The sequence below is a fragment of the Phoenix dactylifera genome, chromosome 11 (genome assembly GCF_009389715.1).
Source record: "Phoenix dactylifera cultivar Barhee BC4 chromosome 11, palm_55x_up_171113_PBpolish2nd_filt_p, whole genome shotgun sequence".
Taxonomy (NCBI): domain Eukaryota; kingdom Viridiplantae; phylum Streptophyta; class Magnoliopsida; order Arecales; family Arecaceae; genus Phoenix; species Phoenix dactylifera.
The window spans coordinates 3,620,427-3,642,193 of record NC_052402.1 but is presented as its reverse complement, the minus strand read 5'-3'; the positions used below and the strand labels follow the sequence as shown (position 1 = coordinate 3,642,193).

General features: G+C 36.7%; 1 protein-coding gene across 2 annotated transcripts; it reads right to left on the bottom strand.

The window, feature by feature from the left end:
* Nucleotides 1-214: 214 nt before the first annotated feature.
* LOC103720943 (N-terminal acetyltransferase A complex auxiliary subunit NAA15-like) lies at nt 215-20,880 on the bottom strand. 2 transcript variants are annotated; one of them, XM_008810923.4, is made up of 26 exons: nt 20,722-20,879; nt 18,498-18,576; nt 16,405-16,487; nt 16,154-16,303; nt 15,634-15,749; nt 12,358-12,463; nt 10,223-10,294; nt 9,904-10,019; nt 8,480-8,612; nt 7,480-7,557; nt 7,262-7,315; nt 7,079-7,149; nt 6,020-6,074; nt 5,823-5,918; nt 4,812-4,940; nt 4,614-4,696; nt 4,301-4,531; nt 3,295-3,427; nt 3,102-3,212; nt 2,687-2,818; nt 1,985-2,041; nt 1,803-1,900; nt 1,632-1,690; nt 1,443-1,554; nt 1,249-1,349; nt 215-1,109 (listed from the first exon to the last, which is right to left on the bottom strand). In XM_008810923.4, exons 1-26 carry the CDS (start codon nt 20,770-20,772, stop codon nt 910-912), a joined length of 2,706 nt encoding a protein of 901 aa, XP_008809145.3. In that variant the 5' UTR covers nt 20,773-20,879; the 3' UTR covers nt 215-909. The 2 variants fall into 2 exon arrangements, with proteins under 2 accessions (XP_008809145.3, XP_038987225.1); XM_039131297.1 differs by having other exon boundaries at nt 1,803-2,041; nt 20,722-20,880.
* Nucleotides 20,881-21,767: the final 887 nt, after the last annotated feature.

The following is a 21,767-nucleotide window of genomic DNA, read 5'->3' as shown; positions in this document are numbered from 1 at the left end:
GGTATGAGTCACCCGCCCTAACAAATAACAAAAAAAAAAAAAAAAAAAGGCAGGTTCAATTCAACAAGACTATATCAATTTCTCTGTGTTGGAGGAATTATTCACTGCAAACACCATGAGAATTGTACCAAAAAAAAAACACCCTGAGAATTCTAGTTCATGCACCTGATGTTGAAAAAGATTTCACACGTATTATCGGAAAAAAGAAAAGATATCACACACGAAACTCAGGCTAGTCATTCCATCTTCAGTGCTATAGATCCAACAAATCATATATACAATCCAGGCATTGCCATTTGCCACCCCCATGTAATAATAAAATGGTCCAAAGGAATGATGAATGCATGACTTGTCATTTAAAGCTCAGATTTGACATTTTTTCATCTTTGAAGACCAAATTACTAATACAGCAAAAAAAAGTTCTTGCCAAAATTTTTAATTGAACGGCAACACAGATTACACAGATATGGTGGTCCATAAGAAGAGCTGAATACAACCAGACAATTACCATCAACCCACTGCTTAAAGAGTATCATGCTTAAGAGCAGGCAGACCGCTCAGCCTGCAGGCATAACCAGCTCCCAGCTACTTTAACTCACCATCACCATTAGCTGATTGAATGATGAAAGGTAAAGATTCCCTTCCACCATGTTCAAGATGAGAACTAATAATACAATTAACCGGCTAATGAGTGATACACAGAGCCACTTGAGATGTTGGTCTCAAATCAATTGCATCCCTTACTGCAATGTGCTGACACAAGTCCCAGAGCAGTGCTCTTGTGAGAGCATTCTTCTGTTTCTTCCCCATGCGCAGCAGGATTCTACATGTGCAACTCTTGCTCTGTGTATCAATCAAGCTCCTCTAAACTCCAGTGCACGTGTTAGCCCAAAAGAACATGCTATACTATTAAATGGTAAGGTCCTTGAAGGCCTGCAATTTTCCATTCAACGAGTGAGATTCTTCGCTTTTAGTTTCTTGATAGGCCAGAACTCCATTTTCTGGTGCATTCTGCACGTTGTGATTTACAGAAAAAGCAACAGCTGAGCTCCTGCAGCCTCCAAAATATGTCGAGTATGGAAAATATTCTGCACATCGTGCTTTCCATCCTACAGAGGAAGAAAATATAATAAAGCAAATGGTAGAAAGATATTCTGTACCTTGTAAATCAAACTCCTATGATTTTAAAAATGCTGCAGCACAAATATAAAAGGCTTAATGTGAACTTGATGCAGTAAAGGCACTTACTGGAAGCAGCATTTTCATTGATAAAGACTGTTTTGAGCAATTTGTGGACTGCAATACAGTCTTCAAGTTTCCATTCCCTGACTGGACCTAGCGCTCCATTCCTATCGTGAATTGAAGGACCATTTCATTTTTGCTTCAAAATTTGCAGAATGTATGCTGAATATATGACTATTCACAAATCAGGAGAACCTTACACTGGTGCCAGTTTGTTTGGCGAATCTTCAATTAGCTTAATTGCCTCAAGCTTCTTTTCTGGCTCCAGAACAAGTAGCATTTCTGCAGCTGCAGCTCTATGCATCAAAGAATCTGTTTGCCCATACAACTTGAATCAACACCACTATGGATTTTAATTTAAGAAAACACATAAAGAGCGAGAACAAAACCTTTGTGCTTCTCAAGGAAAGATTGGTTAATTACATTAAGTGACTTGCCGTGCAACTGACTGCAAAAGAAAAGAACTCTAAGAACCATGTAAATTTGGGGAAAAAGGGAAGAGGAGAGAGAGAAGGGGGGGGGGGTGTGCGCGGGTGGGGTGCACGGCATGCCGTGGTAACCTTATGTTTGGTAGTTCTGCTTCTAAGACATTCCAAATTAGTATCGCTGAGTCTGTCACTGGGGCAGGAAAGCTGCTAACTTTATGAAAGAATCTTATCTGCGAAAAAGCATGTCCAGATAAGCCATGGAAATAACCAGAGCACTTGGCTTTAGGCATGTTGAAACTTTCAGGGTGACATACCAAACACCTGTGGCAATCAGGATTATTCTCATCCAACTTAAGCAGCTGCTTGACAGCCTGAAAATATAAAAGCATTAAGATAAAAGAGATAAAAGATAAGTAGTTATACAAGCACATAAAGTAAGGCCTCAGTTAATGTAATTGAAGATATGAAAAGTGCACCAATGACTTTGCATGTTTGATACAACAGGAGACAAGCCTCATGGAACTCAAGCACATTAAGCAAATGAACCTAATTCAGGGCTTCTGTTTTACTCATGACCACAAATTTAAGTTTGGTCAGTACTTGCAAAGATCCAAGATTACAGCTGAGACTAGCTATTTCAGCTGTTTTGACACCTGAATTTTGCTTTTTTCCGTCACATTGACTGAGTCATGTATATAGATGACTCAGGTTATATTAATCAATTGTACAATAACAGACATGGAATACTTCTTTTCTTAGTTCATTTCAACACGTAACTAGGAAAATACCTGAAACTATCTAAATAAAACTAACCATATTTCCAAGCATTTGGAAGATGCATAAATATCAAGGCCTAAAGAGAATTAGATGATTAACTAATTGACTGCATGCACACACATCACATATATCTTGAACAGGTGTCAAGTATCAAGGAATGTAAAACCCAAGAAAAACATTCTAGCTAAACTGGGTGGCGTAAATGAGAATACAGCATTTGCTGTTGAATATGGAGTTACCTGAAAAGCAAGCAAAATCTTTTGTTTTCTCATGTTTAGCTCGAAAGAAAGTATATGTGTTTCCAACGAGCTTGCTGAGTTATTTTGGAGCAACTTCAAATACTTTGTAGCTTCCAATAATGGATCCTCAACCTGCCTTACAAAATAACATATCAACACACTTATTCAGATGATAACTGTGTGGTGCCAACCACTTGAAAGTTGCTTAACATGATAATTTGAGTAACAACTGCCTCAACAACTGTATGTATGTTCAGAAAAACTGGGTGCTGGTCCAGAGATATGAGGACATTTCATACCACAGAGAGAGTTTATATATTCGAGTGCACACAAAAGAAGGGGTTGGAGGGGTTTTACAGCAAGAGTGATAAAACACAGGACTCGGATTAACACAAAATCCAAATTAAACAATTACCTGCAATAACTTTTCCCCATGAGGATCTACATCAACTGATCTGGTATGTTGTCGCTTGCCAGGTTTTGATGTGCTGGAAGAAGTTTCCTCCTCAGTTTTTTCGTCAGCCTCCTGAAAGATATTGAGGATATTATCATGGAAAACATCTAAATTGTCAAATTTTTAAGATGGAAAAAAGAAGTAATGAGAGTACTTTTTTTGCACGAGCTTCAGCTTTTTTTTGTTTTTGTCTCAGTTTCTTTCTTTGTGAAGGAGGCAACCTTGACATTTCATCACCCTCTTCTGTTGTTGCTCTGATTGGAAAATCATGCAACTTCATATAGCATCTACACTTATGCAAGTAATATATAATTAATCACTTTTTCTAAAAGTTGCATGAAAAGACAGATGTACACAAAAAACCACAAAACAGTATAGCACAAGCTAACTGAAGTCGTTTCTTTAAAGCAAAGTAGGAATAATCCGTCATTCAACTTCCAGTATCATATAGCATAATAAATGACTCCAGTGAGCTTCAGCACTTCTGTTACATTCAACATTTAAATTCTTAGAGAACAAACTGTAGAAAATTTCCAGCAACTTCCTAAAGATCTTGAACAGGAAAATCATGCCCCCTGTTGTTTTTGTAATCCAAATTTCAGCACATCATACATTTTAAAAGCTATACCAAGAACCAAACACCCAGTAGAAGGAAAATACAAGCAATGAGATTAAATGCTTAGAAAGAAAATAAGAATGTGAAGCAAGACCAATGCTTCATAGAGATATTAAACATGGCAAGACGACATGCAGCTAATATACAAGGGAATGGATGAAAACAGGGCAGCCAACATCAGGGGAAAGAATTATTTTCAAGCATGCAGAACTGGTTACCAACAACTGTTATCTCAGCTGGTCGTTGCCATCCTCTCCAAATGTGAGGTCTCAGGTTCAAACCTGAGTGGTGGTGAATAACCACCGTATTCTCAAAAAACAGAAAAAAAAAAGGGAAGAAGAGAACTGATTAAGAAACAAGCACATAGTATAAGTGTATAACTAAATCAAATCAGACTACACTTGTAGATAAATAAGACAGCATTGATCCAAATATTAGTAAAAATTTTATTGCTAATACTCAAGATTACAGTGAACAAGATTGCAGGATAAATTCAATAATTTAGTTAAATAAATATCCAAAATATACAAAACGGCAGCTTCACCTGATAACTCCTGCTGCAGCTTTATGAAAGTACTCATGTGAATGCAACTTATCTTGAAACTTCAGCATTGACACATAAGCACGCAGAGTCATTTTACGTAGACAATAAGAATGGAAGTCAAATTGGTCCTCAGTCATGTCTGCATAATGCTTCTCAACAGCCAAGAACTTTTTCAGAGCTCGCCCAAGATCACCTTGGCGAAAGTAACTCTCACCAGAAGCAAGTTCATACCTTCCCACAATGCATGAATCATATAAAAATAGCATAAATGAAAATGCTTAAAACTTAAAGACAGAGGGTAACAAAAACACACCACATGCACTGCATGTCATGCAAGTTATTGTGCTGATCTCCATCCTTGGTAAATAACAGAGCTGTCTTCTCTGCAAACCCAACCTTCACCAAACAAAGACTCCAAGAAAACTTAGTTTCGGATACGAAAAAAATACAGACTGTACAATAAGCATTGTTGAACGCAGGAGAAGTCCAGTTTTTGGATCTTTTAATTTACCTGATCAGCTTGAAGCATACGCATGACACATTCACTGTTTAAGTAACGGTCAGCAAGATCCATAGACCTAGCTTCATCTGCCAAAGAAGCAGCAGCAGCTAAATCACCTGCATGTTTTAATATTCTTCCCTGTAAACAGAACGATAGTATGTTAATGTAGAAGATGATTGATTTATTTTTTAAATTTAAGGAGCTTAACATCATTACACTTGTTATACAAGCACATGACCAAGGACTTTACCATTTAGTAGTATACTACAATTGCCAGACTTCAATGATCCTTACTTCTCAAGCTTGTTGAAATTAAACAATTCATGATCAATAAGAAAGTCAAACATAGAAACACTTAAGTAGTAGCTCAGACGAATTCAGATGAACTGAACCATGATGATCAAAGGAGATATAAGATGTAATGGTCAAACCTCATTTGTTGATGGTTCTTAATCAGTTCTGCTTAAATACCTTGCAGAACATGTCTGATGCCAATTGAATTTTATTTTTTTCGAAAAAAGAGAGGAAATTAGAACTTAAGAGTTAGTTCTGGTATGAAAAATCCCCATTTTTATCAGATAACATAAAAGGCAAAGAAGAAATCTGAAAATGATGTCAAAGAAAAGTAGCTTAGTGATTTAGGAGACTAGTGTAGTGAGATGGGAAAGAAATGAAGGGATTACATATTTGAAATTGGGGCAAGGAGGAAGGTCAAAAGTAAAGAAGTGGCATAAACTTGTAAAATCAGCATATTCAGGTAGCACAGAACAAGCATGATAAGTTTAAGAACATTTGAATTTTCTTATAAATGCAGATGCAAGAGTCGTCGTTTTATTAAAGCGTATGCACTATGCAGGATTTAGAACAGAAATATAACAACTATACGACCAGAACAGATTTAACTGAATAAAGATGCTTGCACATGGTACTACTCATTCAGAAAATACTGCAAAGCATTACATAGTCAAGAATGGTCAATAATTTTGAGAAAGATCAATAACTCAAAGATAGGTGACAAACCTTGACCGAATATAAATCAATCACGGTTGGAGTGTGTTCAATAGCCTCATCAATTTTAGCCAGTGCAATAGCATGTTGACCCCGCCTGTCAAAGTGCTGCACCAAATACAATGGCCTAGATGACAGCTGAAGAATATGCACTACATAATTTGTAGTAAAAAATATAGTTAAAAGCCACAAAGTCGCAAAAGCCAAACCTGGGAAACCAAAAGCAAAGTCCACACAAGAGTTGAAGGAGGCTCCTTTCGTGTCCTAAGATCAGAATAAGAATTAGATCATTTTTGCCAATTTAAACTTTAACTGCAGTGCAGATTAAACATATGTACCTGAAAGGAATATAACAGAATTTGCAGTGATTAAGCAGTTTCAACAACATAGTAAATGGACCACAGTTAAGCAAGAAACACCTTGGGCTTGACAATCAATCAGGATCCATTTTAAGAAGAGAACAAAGAATACAGAAAAAGTATTCACACTACTGGCTGTTATAAATGTCATAACAATCAGAACCATTTAAATGAACCTCGTCAACCACACCTCAACATTTGTGCTTGTTTCAGAACAGGTGATCCATCGTAGGAACCTTCCTAACTTTTCTCTCGCTGCTTCAATAAATATCATGGTCCCCATCCTCTCTTTTTCCAAAGCCTTCCCTTTACGAGTTATCATTTGTAAATTAAATTGGTCAGCTCTACTATAGCTCTTGCTGCATGCAATCAAAAAGTTTGCTACTACCAAATGATCTAAAAACATCTATAGTTTGTAATCATTCTGGGGCAAAATTTTGAAGTGATAGGATCTGAGAGGATGTTGAACTAACTAAATATGAGCAGCAACCCAACGCATCTGATTGAATTTAATAGCACCATCAATTATAAAATTCAACCAAATTTCATAGTTGCTTCCTCTCAAATTTTAGGGCCTATCTTTTCATTGGAGTAGAGGACATTCAAATACATGCAACAAACTCATACTGACTCCCTTGGCATGTTAGAAAGACAAAGATGGCTTGGACGAATCATACAACATTATAATTAACCATGTATGACTAAACAATTATTAAATAGTTTGCAGTTCTTTCAATCTAGACATTTGTGGCTAGTTTAATTGAACAATATGATACCTTCCAGGGTCCCAACTAAAACAACTCAACATGATATGGTTCTACCATTCCATTCAAACTTTAGAAGTTAGTTTAAAATGTAAGTTCACAATGATTCCAAAACACCACGACATAACAGCAGTCCCAGGATTACCTTCCAGGAAAGGATCCTGTCATTCTTATTGAATCTTCCAGCTGAAGAAATAACTCCTCAAGAATGCATGCCTGCCAAGAGGGTTCAGAAGTTTCGCACATTAAGTTTCCTTTACACAATCTATAATCTTGAAAAAGAAATGTGTTTAATACTTTATGCTGCATGACAAACAAATCAGCAAACCTTGCCAGGGTGGTCGTACAAGGGGCTAAGATCAGAGAACAGTGAAGGAACCCCCTGAATGAGTATAAGAAAAATAACTGTGTCAGCTATAATTGTTTACCATATGTTTAATAGAAAGTGAAATGATGAGAAATACACAGCTCACAAAGAAGCATAATCCAGCACAAAACAGTGCATACAACTACAATAAGTTTATGGGAGAAAAAAATCCATATTACCTTAGTTAATAGAGGCCTAACATAGCAGTCTGCTGCCTCCCGAAAGTTGTCGCCTTCTAAAAAATCAAGTGGTATTCGCTGAGCAAAGAAAAAAAAAAGACACTAAATATTGTAGTAATTATAAGTAGAATATTACCCAGATTGAAAGACAGGCATGATATGGAAAACAGTAGTATAGATTAAAGGAAAAAACATGTGTTGCTCAAATGAGAGGCTCACCTAACCGGTTTAAGAAAATGCCGAAAATGACAGACTATAAAAACCAGAGCCCCTTATCCTTATGCATTCACTACTTTGCTCGTAATAGTCATGCATACATTGCCCCCACAAAGCTCCCAATTGAAGACCTATAATTTAAGTTCTAGAACATGACTGATAACGGTAACAAGCACAAAGTATTGAATTACGACAACCACAAAGTATTCCAATTAAGTAAAGTTATGCCTATCTTCCTGCATGGTTCTAACGCCTTCAAATGATGGGGAGAAAACAAAGTGTCAAATTTATTCCATATTTTCTTTGTACAGTTGATCATTTTTTCTATGCTATTAATAAGTTTGAAGCTATTACCTAAATATAGCACCAGATCATTGTCAGAGGTAGCCATTCTTTGGATCAAGAGTCTGAATCCAGTTGTATACTATTACATGCTCAACAAGGCATGCTTTGAGCTTTTCCTTTTGATAAGAATACCCTATATGATTCTCACTCGCTTCAAACTAAACAAGTTGATAATTAAAGAACGTGGTCTAAATAAGTTGTTGCTTTGATTGAATATTTAATCCCCCAAAAATAATGACCAAAAATTTTGATCTCAAATCATGAATTTACAATCAACAACCATGATAGGCAGTCACATTAAATAGATTGGACAGAACTCTCCACTATGTACCAAAAATGATCTTTTAAAGTTGAAACAAGTATGATTTAACACAGAATAAACAGCACATAAAATGAGACCAGGATCCTGGGCTAAAGATAATAAGGAAGAACAGCTTACCTTAACAGCAGATGACCAACTGTATTGCTCCTTAAGTGATTTATAAAATGCATCTAATCTTTCAATTTCATCAGATGTATATTGACCTTTTTCAGAATATAAACCAAGGCATTTTTGCAGGCCTATAAAGTACCTAAATAAAATAAGTAACAACAATCAGTCAAGTTATGACTTACGCCCTGCTTGATTATTTTTGTAGACTTAAAGCTAGCAACTTTAGTCCTTCGACAGTTCAACTTCATGTCGCAATATCATGCACATGTATATAACAACTAAACTAGAGCTACTGAAACTGTTGCAACTGATAAAACTTTTTAAGCTAGAGCACCAGGTGCTAAAAAGAGCATTGCAAGACCATTGTACAGGTTTCCCTTCTCCCTAGAGGTGAAAATATGACAAAAACCAGCCATGGAATGAGCTGACTCTTCATATAGACATATGTCATGTCGCGTAAAGCCAACCATTGAAGGCAGATTACTGACTGGACTGACCCACACAAAAATGTTTATCAAACAGCACATTTATCCACTTGGTTCTAAAGTACCTTTGAGGTGATTGCACTACACAAATTTTCACACAATGTAATACTCATCATAATCGGTTGTTTGCTGGTCGTTAAACAAAATACTTTCCTTCAGAGCATTGCTGTCTTATTGGAACCAATATACCAGGTGTGTTATCCATGTATTCTTTAAATCTGATATGCCCACTTTGCAAATTTCTCAATTACCAGCTAATTGTATTCTTTAACTAGTTTGATCAATAAAGAAGAAAAAACCTGTACAAGTACTGAACAAACAGTATCTACATATCCAATTGGCACGATGGAAAAACAGGTCAAACATATATGATTTATGTTCACACAATTAGTTACACAATTTGATTCGGTCAATCCTCCCACTATGATGATGTTTAAGGTAAATATTTGAAGAGCATGTCACAGCAAAAAAAAAAAATACAATGTTCCAGACTTCCAATTAATAATAAGGCAATGCGGTCATACATGATACCCCAACTAAAATCATTAAAAGGCATAAGAAAGAGAAATTGGAAGTGTCATTGACAATTTTGTTTCTGATAGGAAAAGAAACTACAAGCAACGGTGAAAATCTTGCAGATAAACTTAAAGGTTTAACCTCCTTTTACATGAAGATTAGCCGCAATAAGAAAAGAATCTAAGAATACCCACAGCAGGATCAATCAGTGAGGCAAATAGCTAGACCGCTAAAGGCATTTAGTAGGCAATTCAAAATTGCTCAACTTTTATAAAATTAAAAAATGCAAAAAAAATATTATTCTGCATGATGAGTACAAATAAAAATATTTTACAATATCAACAATTTTGTGAAAAATCAAAAAATTTCTCCCATTCAGATTATAAAAGCTCATCTCAACCTGAAGTGAGAAATAACCAAACAACTTACCTATAATTGTCGGAATTCATAAAGAGCAGGGACCTATATATTTTCTCTCCTTCCTCTAGGCAACCAAGTTTCACTAGTATAGATGCCATTTGTTCCCTGTATGCTAATTTGTCAACCTGATGAGACATTAGCAAGAAAGCCGTATTAACAAGAAAGCAGATAATGAGAATATGCAGAAGCAACTGCTTTTTGCTGCAAGTGTAATGACTAATATAAAATTAGGCACCTATCTACATAATGTTGTCTTTTCTGTTAAACACATTTGGTCCACACAGCATTACATATTCAACAACTTAAGTAACATAATGAATGCACCTACAATTTTGGCCTCTTTCTTGTGCATTTCCTCAAGCGCTTTTTTGAGCAACCCACATTCCTCTAACAAAGATATCTGCATTAAATTACTTTTAAGTGCAAGCACAAAATCCACAAGATAACTTAGTGAAGACATAAGAAATCTCCATATCAATATAAAGGCTAAAAACAAAAAACAGAGCACAGATATAGATAGCATTGAACATGCAAGTGACAATCTACTAATAGACAGTGAAAAATTCTTGGAAAACTGTGTCTTAAGCATGAAAAAAAAGATGCATTAATCAACTTAAAAGGTTAAAAACTTCTCGGAATGAAAGATTGTCATGCAATATATAGATATCCAGAGGTGTAAAAATCAAGGTGTTCCTTGACTGTAACTTTCAGCAAAAGACCTACAAATTTATATAAGCAAAAGATTCATAAACCAAATAAATAAAGACATTTCTTGTTCATTATCTCAGCCTGAAGTAAAACCAGCTTCCTGAATTATTAGAGTCATAAAAGTATGGTCGCACTGCTAAATCAACTATCTAGTTGAGCACCAAACCAAAAGGAGAACCACATTCCATTGGTGAGAGCCAGCTTCACAAATCTATCTTTGCCATTCTTTCCTATCTAGAGTTAATTCCATTTTACAATAAGTCTCTGGTTATTTGAGATCAGAGCCACTTGTCAAGAAAGAATGTTCGCACCATCCTCAACTTTTAACTTCATAATTTAGTATGTTAGTCATCACAGGTTAACTTTAATTCTTCTAAATTAACATGAACATATGGTCCAAATCAGGGTAAGCCAAATCATGCTAAACCGTCCAGTTTGCGGCGTACCAAACTAGACCAGTTGGTTACCAGCACGGTCGAAACAGGTTATAAAAGACCGGTCATGTTTGAATACCTAATCCCCATGAGTCCGGTGACCGGGACGACGGCAACAGCACTCCAATCTCGTTCAATGCCTGTGGTGAGTTATGTGAATGCCCTAAACCCCTATTTGAAGCCTCGATCGCTCAATTTCTCTCTCTCCCCCTCCCTCTATCTCTCTCAATCCCTATCGCTGGATCTGAAGCTCTCGAAGCTCCCCATCGATGGCTCAAAGCTCCTTGGCCTCTCTCCCTCCCTCCCTCTCCCTATCCCTCCCTCTCTCTCTCTTCCTTGCTCTCGTTCTCCCTCTCCCCCTCCCTCTCGTTGTTTTGGTACGCTCCAGCACACTACAATACAAACTCGTACCGTACTAAACTATTTGCCAACCAGTACAAGCCCCAGTATAGGTTCGATAGACCTTGATCTAAATCATGTATATTAACAACCAAAGCTCTCATAATTTTAAAGAATAGTATGATAATTTTGCCCATGCCAACATATCTTGCCCTTCTAAATCATTCTTAAAAATCCTTACTCTAACAGACTGAACAATATCCAGCTCCCCTAACCAAAGCTTGGAGTTTCTATTGAATTAGTTCCTTAAGGTGATCCTCATTAACTAACTCTCAACATACTCTTTATTTTTCACGAATTTCGCCGTAATCACCAAAGTTATGTGATTCTAAATGCGTCAGATATGACCTACTCATGGAGCATGTGGTTCTCCTAATGTTTAAAGTTCCCTTTGAATCCATCAGAGATTCTCACAAGCCTAACCCACTTTGAACTACATAAGCCACATAAATACGACTACTTTTTTATTCCCAAGATGAATAAGTAGCGTTTCAAACATTAGCATTCACCATTTTTTCCTGTAAGATACCATGGTTCATGCTAGTTGATCGTGAGAAAGATCTAAATAATTTGATATATGGTTTAACTACTGTATCTATTTGCAGATCAAATTTTCCATGTGCAATAAGCAAAAAATTTATTTCAATGTGCAGTAAACAAAAGCATTTCAAGTTCTTTCCAAGAACTAGAACAATGATGATGTAGCCTTTTTTCACGACATCACACTGGTGCACTATGCTAATAGCTAAAATCTTGCTCATAACAAAATGCTAGAGTGCTTATGATAAAGTGGGAATTATTAGTTGTGCCATCAATTTCTTTTGTAAAAGAAAAGAAAACAACGAGAAGTTATAGCAAAATATATGGAGGTCTTGAAGTTACATCCTAAAAAAACAACAGTAAATAATAACATATTAATTACCTTATACAAGAGCATTTCGCCATGTTCATAGCGCTCGTTGTCTGGAGGATAATCATCTTCTAGTGTCCCTTCATAAGCCTCTAAGATATCTATCGCCTTTGAAACACTAAAATACATGCATAATAAGAATAAAAAATCAAGTACAGTAATATATTCTACAATGAAGAAAAGATGTCAACAATCATTAATGATCAAAATTTACTTCTAAGGTGACGTGTACATGTGGTATAGATGGTAAAATAAGAAGTTTATTACAGATAGAAGATATTCTACCATCCTTACCATTACAACCTCGGTATCAGGACAGCACAAAAACAAGACTGCAGGTCAGCTATTACCATTAGTGGTATGAATACTAACAACATAGGAGTAGTAGTACGCATTATCGGGGATGCTAGGTTCCAAGTTTATTCTCCTTAAAGCCTCGTTTGGTTCGCGGGAAGCATTTTCCCTCCCAGAAATATGATTCCTGGAAAGAAGATTCCTAGAAAGAGAATGCCTGGGAATGTACTTTTGGCATGTTTGGTTAAACATAGAAAAGTGATAGATTTCCAGAGGGCTTATGTTTGGTTGACCACCTACTTTTCTGAAAAAGTTATGTGTAATTCCTATTATACCCTTCATAAAAATTAGGTCTTTAATGCCTCTTTAATGCTGAAGGGTCTTTTTGGGAAAAAACAAAGATGGAGTGATTCTCGCCTCATGGGAAAGTAACTTTCTCATGTTTCTCATGGGAAAGACTTTTCCATGAAATGTGGGAATCATATTCCCATGGGAATGCAACTTTTCCATCTCTCTTCTTTGAAAACTCCAACCAAACAAGAGGCATCTCATTACTTTCCCGTTGACTACACTTTTCCTCCTTTTTCCGCGAACCAAACGAGCCCTAAGTGGGTAGGGAAAGAGAGGGGATGATAAAGAAGAACATCAAAGTAAGTTCACGCAAGCTTCATAAATGGGTGCTAGGCTAGCGCATATATGGGATAAATGAAGAACAAAAAACAGTATGAAACAAAAGTTCTTCAAGTAGATTGTGCTAGGTAAACAAGACATGTCAAGCAAGTTAACGATGCAATAAATATGGAAGCCAAGATATATATCACTGCATGCATTAGTATTGCTCTTTAAGAGGATTTGAAACATTGTAAGAACTCCTATAAAATCGATCCAATATATCAGCCCAACAAGAAAATGCAATAAATAAACCTTCCATGGTTTTCATGTTTATAATGATTAAAACAAGAAAGTAAATGTGGTTAATAGTGTTGCTGAATAATAATAGACACATTTTTAATGAATTTGATCTCCACTAGCACCACAAAGTGTTTTCACATATAGAATTATTCATGAAAGCGAAAAAAAGGCATTCCTGATCTTTATTAAAATGATATTTAAACAAGTTACAATTCAAAAAAAGGCATTCTAGCGCACGATGCTTCTACCACTGTGGGGTCTGGGGAGGGTCAGATGTAGGCAGCCTTGCCCCGGTGTGCAAAGAGTCCGTTTCTGTATTTCAAACCCATGACACCCAAGTCACAATGGAGCAACCTAACGATTGTGCCAAGGCCCGCCTTCTACTAAAAATTTCAACCAGATCAAAAATAATTTGATCTAATCTGCTTGTCATGTATGTATTTTTTAAGATTCTCAGTACTTTTACACAGCATTAAGCAATGGCCTTGCAAGATTCAGGCAAGCTTTCGAATGTAAAGTGCAAGAGTGGAGGAAGGTTGAAACCGGAGAAGATACAAGGGATCACCAATGAATTGACTTCAGGTCTTACAGAACCCATGAAAAAGGTGATCTCATTCCTGCTGGGAAAAAGAATTTACGGACACTGCTGGGTCAACATAAAATTCCACAAATTACATCAAAAACTAAGTATAGGACTGGGCAAACAAAATTGCCATCTAGATGATCTGAGGTACTTATTTCTACTACTTACATTGAATTATGGCTCCAGAAAGCAACCAGCTCACATATCAAAAGATAAAGTCCAAAACATCTCTGCTACCTTGAAGAGAATTTCAATGACAGAAACAGAAGCAACTTCACATTTGTAATATTCTAATTTAAAAGGACAGTTCGGCGGGCAATTTCATATCCCATAATGTTAAATGGTGATGGTAAAAAACATGGAAAAAAATGAAACAAGGCATTTATCATACCATACTTGATGGAACAATGTCAAAATTCTTAAAACGCAGGAGCTACTGCCAAGGGCAATAAATATTTCCCTAAAACTAGATCACAAATAACTATTTATATCAAGGTCCGCTGTACTGGTACCGGTAGGCCGGTGGCCTACCGGACCGGTACGGTATCGGTTCGGAATGATACCGAACCGTCTGTTACCTACAACCGCATGGGAGCGCGTGTGGGTGCATTGCATTAAATGCCACTCTATGACAGCCGGTGTCGATTTGCTCTTGTACCGGCCGATACGGGCTTTCCGGACCGGTACGGTACGTGCTGAACCGGCCGGTATGGGTTGGCTCAGCATACCTCGATTTATATAGTGTTTAAAACTTTAAATAGTTATTTATAGAGTGTTTTTTGTTATTTATAATTATCTTTTGCTCTGTACCTCTCTGTGGAGCTAGCTTGTGACCAAGCAGAAAACCAAAATCGCAATCACAGATTCATCATGGAGTAACAAAAGTATGAACACAACCATCCATGTGTCATAGCAAAAAAGATAAAGCATCAGAACTGATCCTACATGCGGTTCCATAGACAGTCTGGAAGGATAAAAAAAACAGTTGAAGATTATAAAATTTGATCCAGCACAGATGGACTGAAACCTGAAAAAAGTTAAAATTGTAATTATGGAAATGCGTTATTCATTTCTAAGGTGTACTGAGCTAATGTTTTGATGGTCACATTTCTCGTCTTTGTGCAATCTGTTGTTGATCCCCATTTCTTTGATTATGCTGCTTGCAAATATAAGCTTAAATAGTTACAGCAAGGCTCTCCAATTATGTAAATAGGAGATCAATGAGAGGTATTGTTTATGTGTTCCTCTCACTCAAATCTACCACCTGTAATAATTTTACATCATCCTAAAAAACAAGAAAATGACTTGCGCATGATACTAAATTTCTAGCAGAACATTTTTTTTTTAAAAAAAAGTATACTTGGTGACTCAATTCATAATGGAAACCAAATATCAATGTTTCACTCAACCTATAAAGAAGAGATGGCCAAGTGATAATGTAACTTGAACCAATGATTTTGCTCAATAATCAGAAAGATGATACAAGAAATAAGACTTACTTGGAACTCAAGTGATGAGAAACAGCAAATCCAATCCAGTTCATTCGATGATTTGGTTTCAATGTCAGAAGTTGTTGTCTGGTTTCAATAAACCCTGTATGATCCCGCATTTGAGCCTGCATAAATGAAAAGGATGGATTAACAGAAATATCGATACAATAGGTATTTGAACAAATCTATCTGTAATATTGGGATTCTGCTACGCCAAGACAATATGTAATAAGTTATGGAGGAAGTGAACAGGGTATTAGTTATAGATAAAGGACAAGTTAGAACATTACTGTTGTGTATTGACCTGATGAACAACAAAAAAATAAACGGTCAAAAATTGTGATTTCCAAAGTCATATCATGAAAGGCTATGAGTTTTGGTAAAGTTATATATTACAATATGGAGAATCACAATGAAGATGCAATGCAAAAAAGCAATATAGCATTCATTTGATGAAATGAAAATTCCTCTTACTAAACAAAAATTCCATACAAGGAAACAATAACAAAGTCAGCCATCCCATATCCACCTGTAAGAGTGATAAGTCTCGCAGAATTTCAATATTGTCAGGATCAATCTTCAAAGCATTTCTATAGCATTTTATTGCTTCTCTGTATTCTCTGTCTGATCGATAGAGCAGACCATAAACATGCCAACACACGTGACTTTTAAGATCATTCTGCAAATAGGTGAAAGAATTACCCCAAGAGATGTTTCATTGAAAATAGAATACATCAAAAAAGGAACTTCTTTACTGAGTCAACAAAACAAGAAATGAACCTTGAGGCCACGGCGAACAAGTTCATATGCTTCGGATTTTCGATCCATGCAGTTCAACGTCAATCCCTTCATCGACAAGGTTTCTAGTAGCAGAGAAAAAACAGAATGCATCAATGAAGTTGCATTAATGATGAAAACATTTTACACCGAAATTGCACTGAGAAGCTCCCAATTAAATGTCAGCATAAATGGTTACAACTGGTGATGATATGAAATCTCAGATTCATAATTTATGGTTTTGTTTAATGCATAAAAGGATGAGCAAAGAGTGTAAAGGAAGATACTTTAAGCCTTGGAATACATCAAGAATATTCAAAGAAGTTAACATGATATCAAAAAACAAGACAACTTAGTTTCGAAGTCTTGAAAGATTGATTGAAACCCTCCATCAAAGATTTGCATGCAGTTTTCATAAGCTTTTAGCACTAACATAGTTGCAGCACAGAAATGGTACACAAACATCATGCTATCTATATGGCCCAACTACTTCAATAACCCTCCTAAACGATAAGCAAACACAAAATTTAAGCAACCGAAGCGTATCATAATATTTCAGCTCACATGGGCATCACATAGTAGTTCCAACGAATAAAAGAGCCAGCAGCCAGTTAAGAAAATGCCAGCCAATGCAAAGCCGTTCACAGCTGACGAATCAACCATACCATTTCTGAAAACCAGTTTCAGATTTGTCTGGATCACTCAAGCATCTGTAACTTAGAAAATCAAACAACCCACATCTAACTGATACTATAAAATTCCACTTCTTATTTCATAACCAGAGACTAGGAGTTGGACTGCATTTTACTCAACCTCCTACTGAGAAGAAACAAAGAATAACTTTTAACATCTGAATCTCACAGTTTGAAAGTGGAAAGGTGCGGTAGTTAATTCAGACACCAGAAGTGGAATCCACTTGGTTCAGTTGCTTTTGGATGCCTCCCTATTTCCCCTTCTGAGTAGAACCAAATTTCCCTTTTCCTCTTTCCCTCGCGTGTTTGGCCAGCCCATACATTTCTTTTTTATGATTTGAAGTGACTGCCAAAACTGAGCAGCCAGACACTCCTAGGCCACCTTTAAAGTCGAGTATAGCTTAGTGAACAGGCCTACCTACAAATAAATAATATGTCAAAACAGAATCCCATGATCGTTTAATAGTTAACCTCCCTAGTCCATTTAAATGAAACCTAAATCTGCATTTAACCTCCTAAATCATGAATAAATCAGGCCTAAAACCCGCTAACACTTGAACTACAACAAACCACCTTGATCCTTTAAAATTTCACACACATTCATTCCTTCTTTCGCAACCACTAGGATATCTTCCCCCAGATGACATCAAATATTTCCGCCCCTACTAACAAACATATCTAATTTCTATTTGGAGATGAACCAGCTGTACGTTTTCCATTTCGTAACCTTATTTATTAAGTAGACTCTCCTTAAATTTCAGAAAGGACTCAAACTTGTGTGTTTATATATCGCATTTACATGTTTGCAAAGCATCACAGTCAATTTTGAGGTGATGGAATATTCTATAAAAAGCCAACTGTTTATTGGCAATCATTTGTTAAACACATATAAAAGAATTTAACCACCGAATAATAGAAACTAAAGAAACAATCTTTAGAACAAAGATTTTCAAGTTTAATGTGTTCTTGATCTTTGATCTGTAAGAGATATTGAACCACACAGAAGTACCAGAAGAGGACATTGATGGAGGGACAACATAGGAAGTTGTGTGACATATTGATGTACTTAGTAAATTAATTATAGCAATTAACAAGTTAACTTCAATTACAAAAAACAACAGGAATTCCCAATATTAAAAGAGTATATTGCACAGAACATTCTATTTCTTTTTCATGACATTAGAATAAAATTCTGCCAAAAAAAACTTATAAAAGTTTCAACAACTTTAACAGAATTTTCTGAATCAAATAAGCCAAAACATACTGCAAGGCTTTAATGTATCGAGAACAACACTGAAATTACTGAATAAAGAGGTAAAAAAAAAAAAGATATGCACCCAATATATCTCAGAAACTAGAAGTGGCAAAAAATATTTTTTTCCCGTATGCCAATTATAAGCATACCTCCATGTTCAGGAAACTTTTTCAATACGGCATCTGCAGCCTTCAGCCCCTTCTTGTATTGTTTGGTTTCATAAGATTTCTGCATTAGAAAAAGAAAAAAAAATACATATGTATATGCGTGTATACATAAACTGCTAGACAATTAGCAGATAAACTAAATTTGATTGATGTTCTCAAATCTGGTTTATAGTGGATTACTCTTTATAGTTGTTTATATAGCCAGAGAAGAGAAATTGCACAATCAAATTTGCAGATTTCACTGTTAAATATGTATATGCGCACAAGGTGAAAGTAGCATCCAAATTTTTTTTTGAAGTTACATAAAAGCCCTTATGAACCAAATAAAACATTATTTTAATGCATTTTCAGAATTCACTCCACCAACTTTTCCAATCCAAAATTCATGGCATACATCATAGCTTGTAGTCTGCAAATAAAACCCCCATATCACCATAAAATTTCCAACAGATATTAGAACTGATATTGTGGAAAGGACGACTTCAGCCAAGCTTGTAGGGTCTATTATTGTTGAATGGCTTTTTGCTGACTATTTTCTTAATATAGGCTTATGTATCTCTGTTTGTATTTTCAGTATGTTGTTGCTTTTTGGAGGTCATTTGCTGTGCCTATCCCCCTCCAACTAGGTAGATTAAGTACTTTGATCTATTTAGAAGGGAAGAAAATATAATGACATGGATGAATATAAGAAACATTAAACTACCCATGGGTATGGATTGTGTCAGAAATTCAGTCATTCTATCATAAACTTTTTCCAGTTAGGGATTTTGATTGGTGACTGGATTCAAAGGCTGCAAAAGGACTGTTTTTCCTTAATTTTATATTGAGGGCTGTTTAGGTAGTAAAACTTGTCACCGACCAGAATTTAGGACCGATATACTAAATGTCAGCAAAATAGCACTGATGATAATTGTAGTACTCGTCACACACTTCGCCTGTTCGTGCAAGTTTTCTCGCTTTGAGACAAAGCAATTGTGAAGGTAACAAGATGCTTTAGAAAAGAAATGAAAGTTGAATGGATATCTGGAACTGCTACTAGAAGCAATTAACAAAGTGCCATGATAATTTTCCAGCAAGGAGGAAAAAATGACTAAGATGTAAAATGTTCACAAAGTAATACCAAAAGAAATTAATGGTCAAGAAAGAGAAGGTTGTAGCACCTGCTCCATGTAGAAAAACAATTTAGTAAAATTAAAAAAAAAGAAATTTTGGGTGTTTTCCACATAAAAATTCTCAACTGCAGGGGGAGAGAATGCATTCATTTGGGAAAAATGGTAGTGCATGAATCCTTCTCATAGTCAGAATTAGTAGCACAGGACCCACTACATGAAATTCTTTGCAGTATATCCATGTCATTGACAATAGCAATGCATGCAAAGCGTATTAACTAAATTCTCCCTTTGAAGATTGAATTTTGCAGCCAATGGAGCATTCTTAAGTAAAACTTCCAGGCGTTAATGATCAGCAAAAACACTTCTTTGTATTTTATATCTCATAGTACTTCGCCCAAAAGATAGGCATGCAATACCAACAAAGATTTTTCAAGGATGCAAAGGCATAATGGACAGGCAAACCGCCAGCCATGTGGTAGGTGCTCTGTCATTACTTTCAGTAAATTGACTGCAAACAATTTTGAAAGCAACCCCTGACAGTGTATCTTTATATTTCATGAGGAAAGACCAATTTCGATTCAGAATTAAATACGTTCAAACAAGATTCTTGCAACGAGATCCTCACTATGAAAGGTACCTATCTCGGTCCTCAGCTCAAGACATACCCCAATCAAGCAGAAGAAATCAAAACGGAGCCATGATAGGAATATAAACATTCGAGAGCTATATCAGGCGCCAATTGCTGCAGAAGATTCTACCTAGAGCTCAAGCATGCCAAGAATCAACAAAAACTCATCAACTTTGTGAAATGCATCACAACCATCTCAAAAATCCAGTTCAAACTAAAAAAGAACTCATTCTTTTCACACTCGTGGCAATCAAGAATCGGGAAAGCTTCAAGAAACCGATTTTCTATCAAAGAAACAAATAACCTAGCATCGAAACCGTCAGAAACACTACCTCGAAGCAACTCCCTGAAAACAAATAAGGCTTACAATTGCGACGAGAACGTACCGATGCGGATTGAATCGAACTAGAAAGAATCAAGGAAGGAAGTGAGGGAAAGAGAGGACAGAGGAGTCCTTGGAGCTTACGACGATGACTTTGAATAGATTCGCCTCCTTTGGGGGGAGAGAGGACCCCATCTCCGGCGGAACCGCGGCAGAAAACCCTAGCGGGGAGAGAGGGGGGGGCGTGGGAGGGGGGTAGAGAAGACGATAGGAGTCTAGAGAAGGACTCGCCCTTCAGAGATCAGCGACCCAGAGCGATCGAGGGGGTAAATAATATTTTGGGCTGGCTGCAACCCTACCCTTCGAACCAAGCCGGCCGACGACGAAAAGACAGAGCCCGGTCGACTCCCGTTTGGAGCCCCCACACCGGCTCACTTTAAAACGGTGCGGCTCGCGAGACCGGCCGGGCTGGGTCCGATACCTCTCGGACCATTTGATGGTCGGACGAAACATCGACCGCAGATCACCGTTAAATCGATGCTCCATACGGCGTGATTACACGTCGCGTATGCCTCACGCACGTCTGCGAGCGATACGCGACCATCACTACGTCGGACCGTCGAATGGTACGACCAGTGCTGGAGCTAAACCTGGTGCCCAGAATGGATTTGATGAGTGGATCGATGATCGCTTGGTTTGGTCGGCTATAAAACGCGTGCATGAGTAAAACGCTGATGGTGATGATCCTGTTGGCACATTTAGATTACGGTGTTCCTCGCTCTGATAGGTTCTTCAGTCAGTGAATGGTTCTATCTCATTAACATTCCTTTCTATCGGTTTTCTTTATAGTTTCCAACGTTGACCATAATTTTAGGCCAGTGAACTTCACAGGAAAATTTCCCAAAAGTACTCGGTCAGCCAATTTCTAGGACACTTCGTAGCCGGGCAATGGAAGCGGCACAAAGCATCAGAGTCCATGGCCGAACCTGTCGGTACCTACGTTAAACTTTCGTGGGAGTTTCTTAGAACACACATTACTACGAAGAACACCAAACAAACTAGCTATTTGCACTCGAATGTTTTTTCAGAAAAGAAAAGAGATAAAAAAGTAATATTTTTATAAAATAAATTTTTTATGTTTCATGGATAAAAGAAAATCAGGAAGGATATAAAAAAAGCTCCTTGCTTAT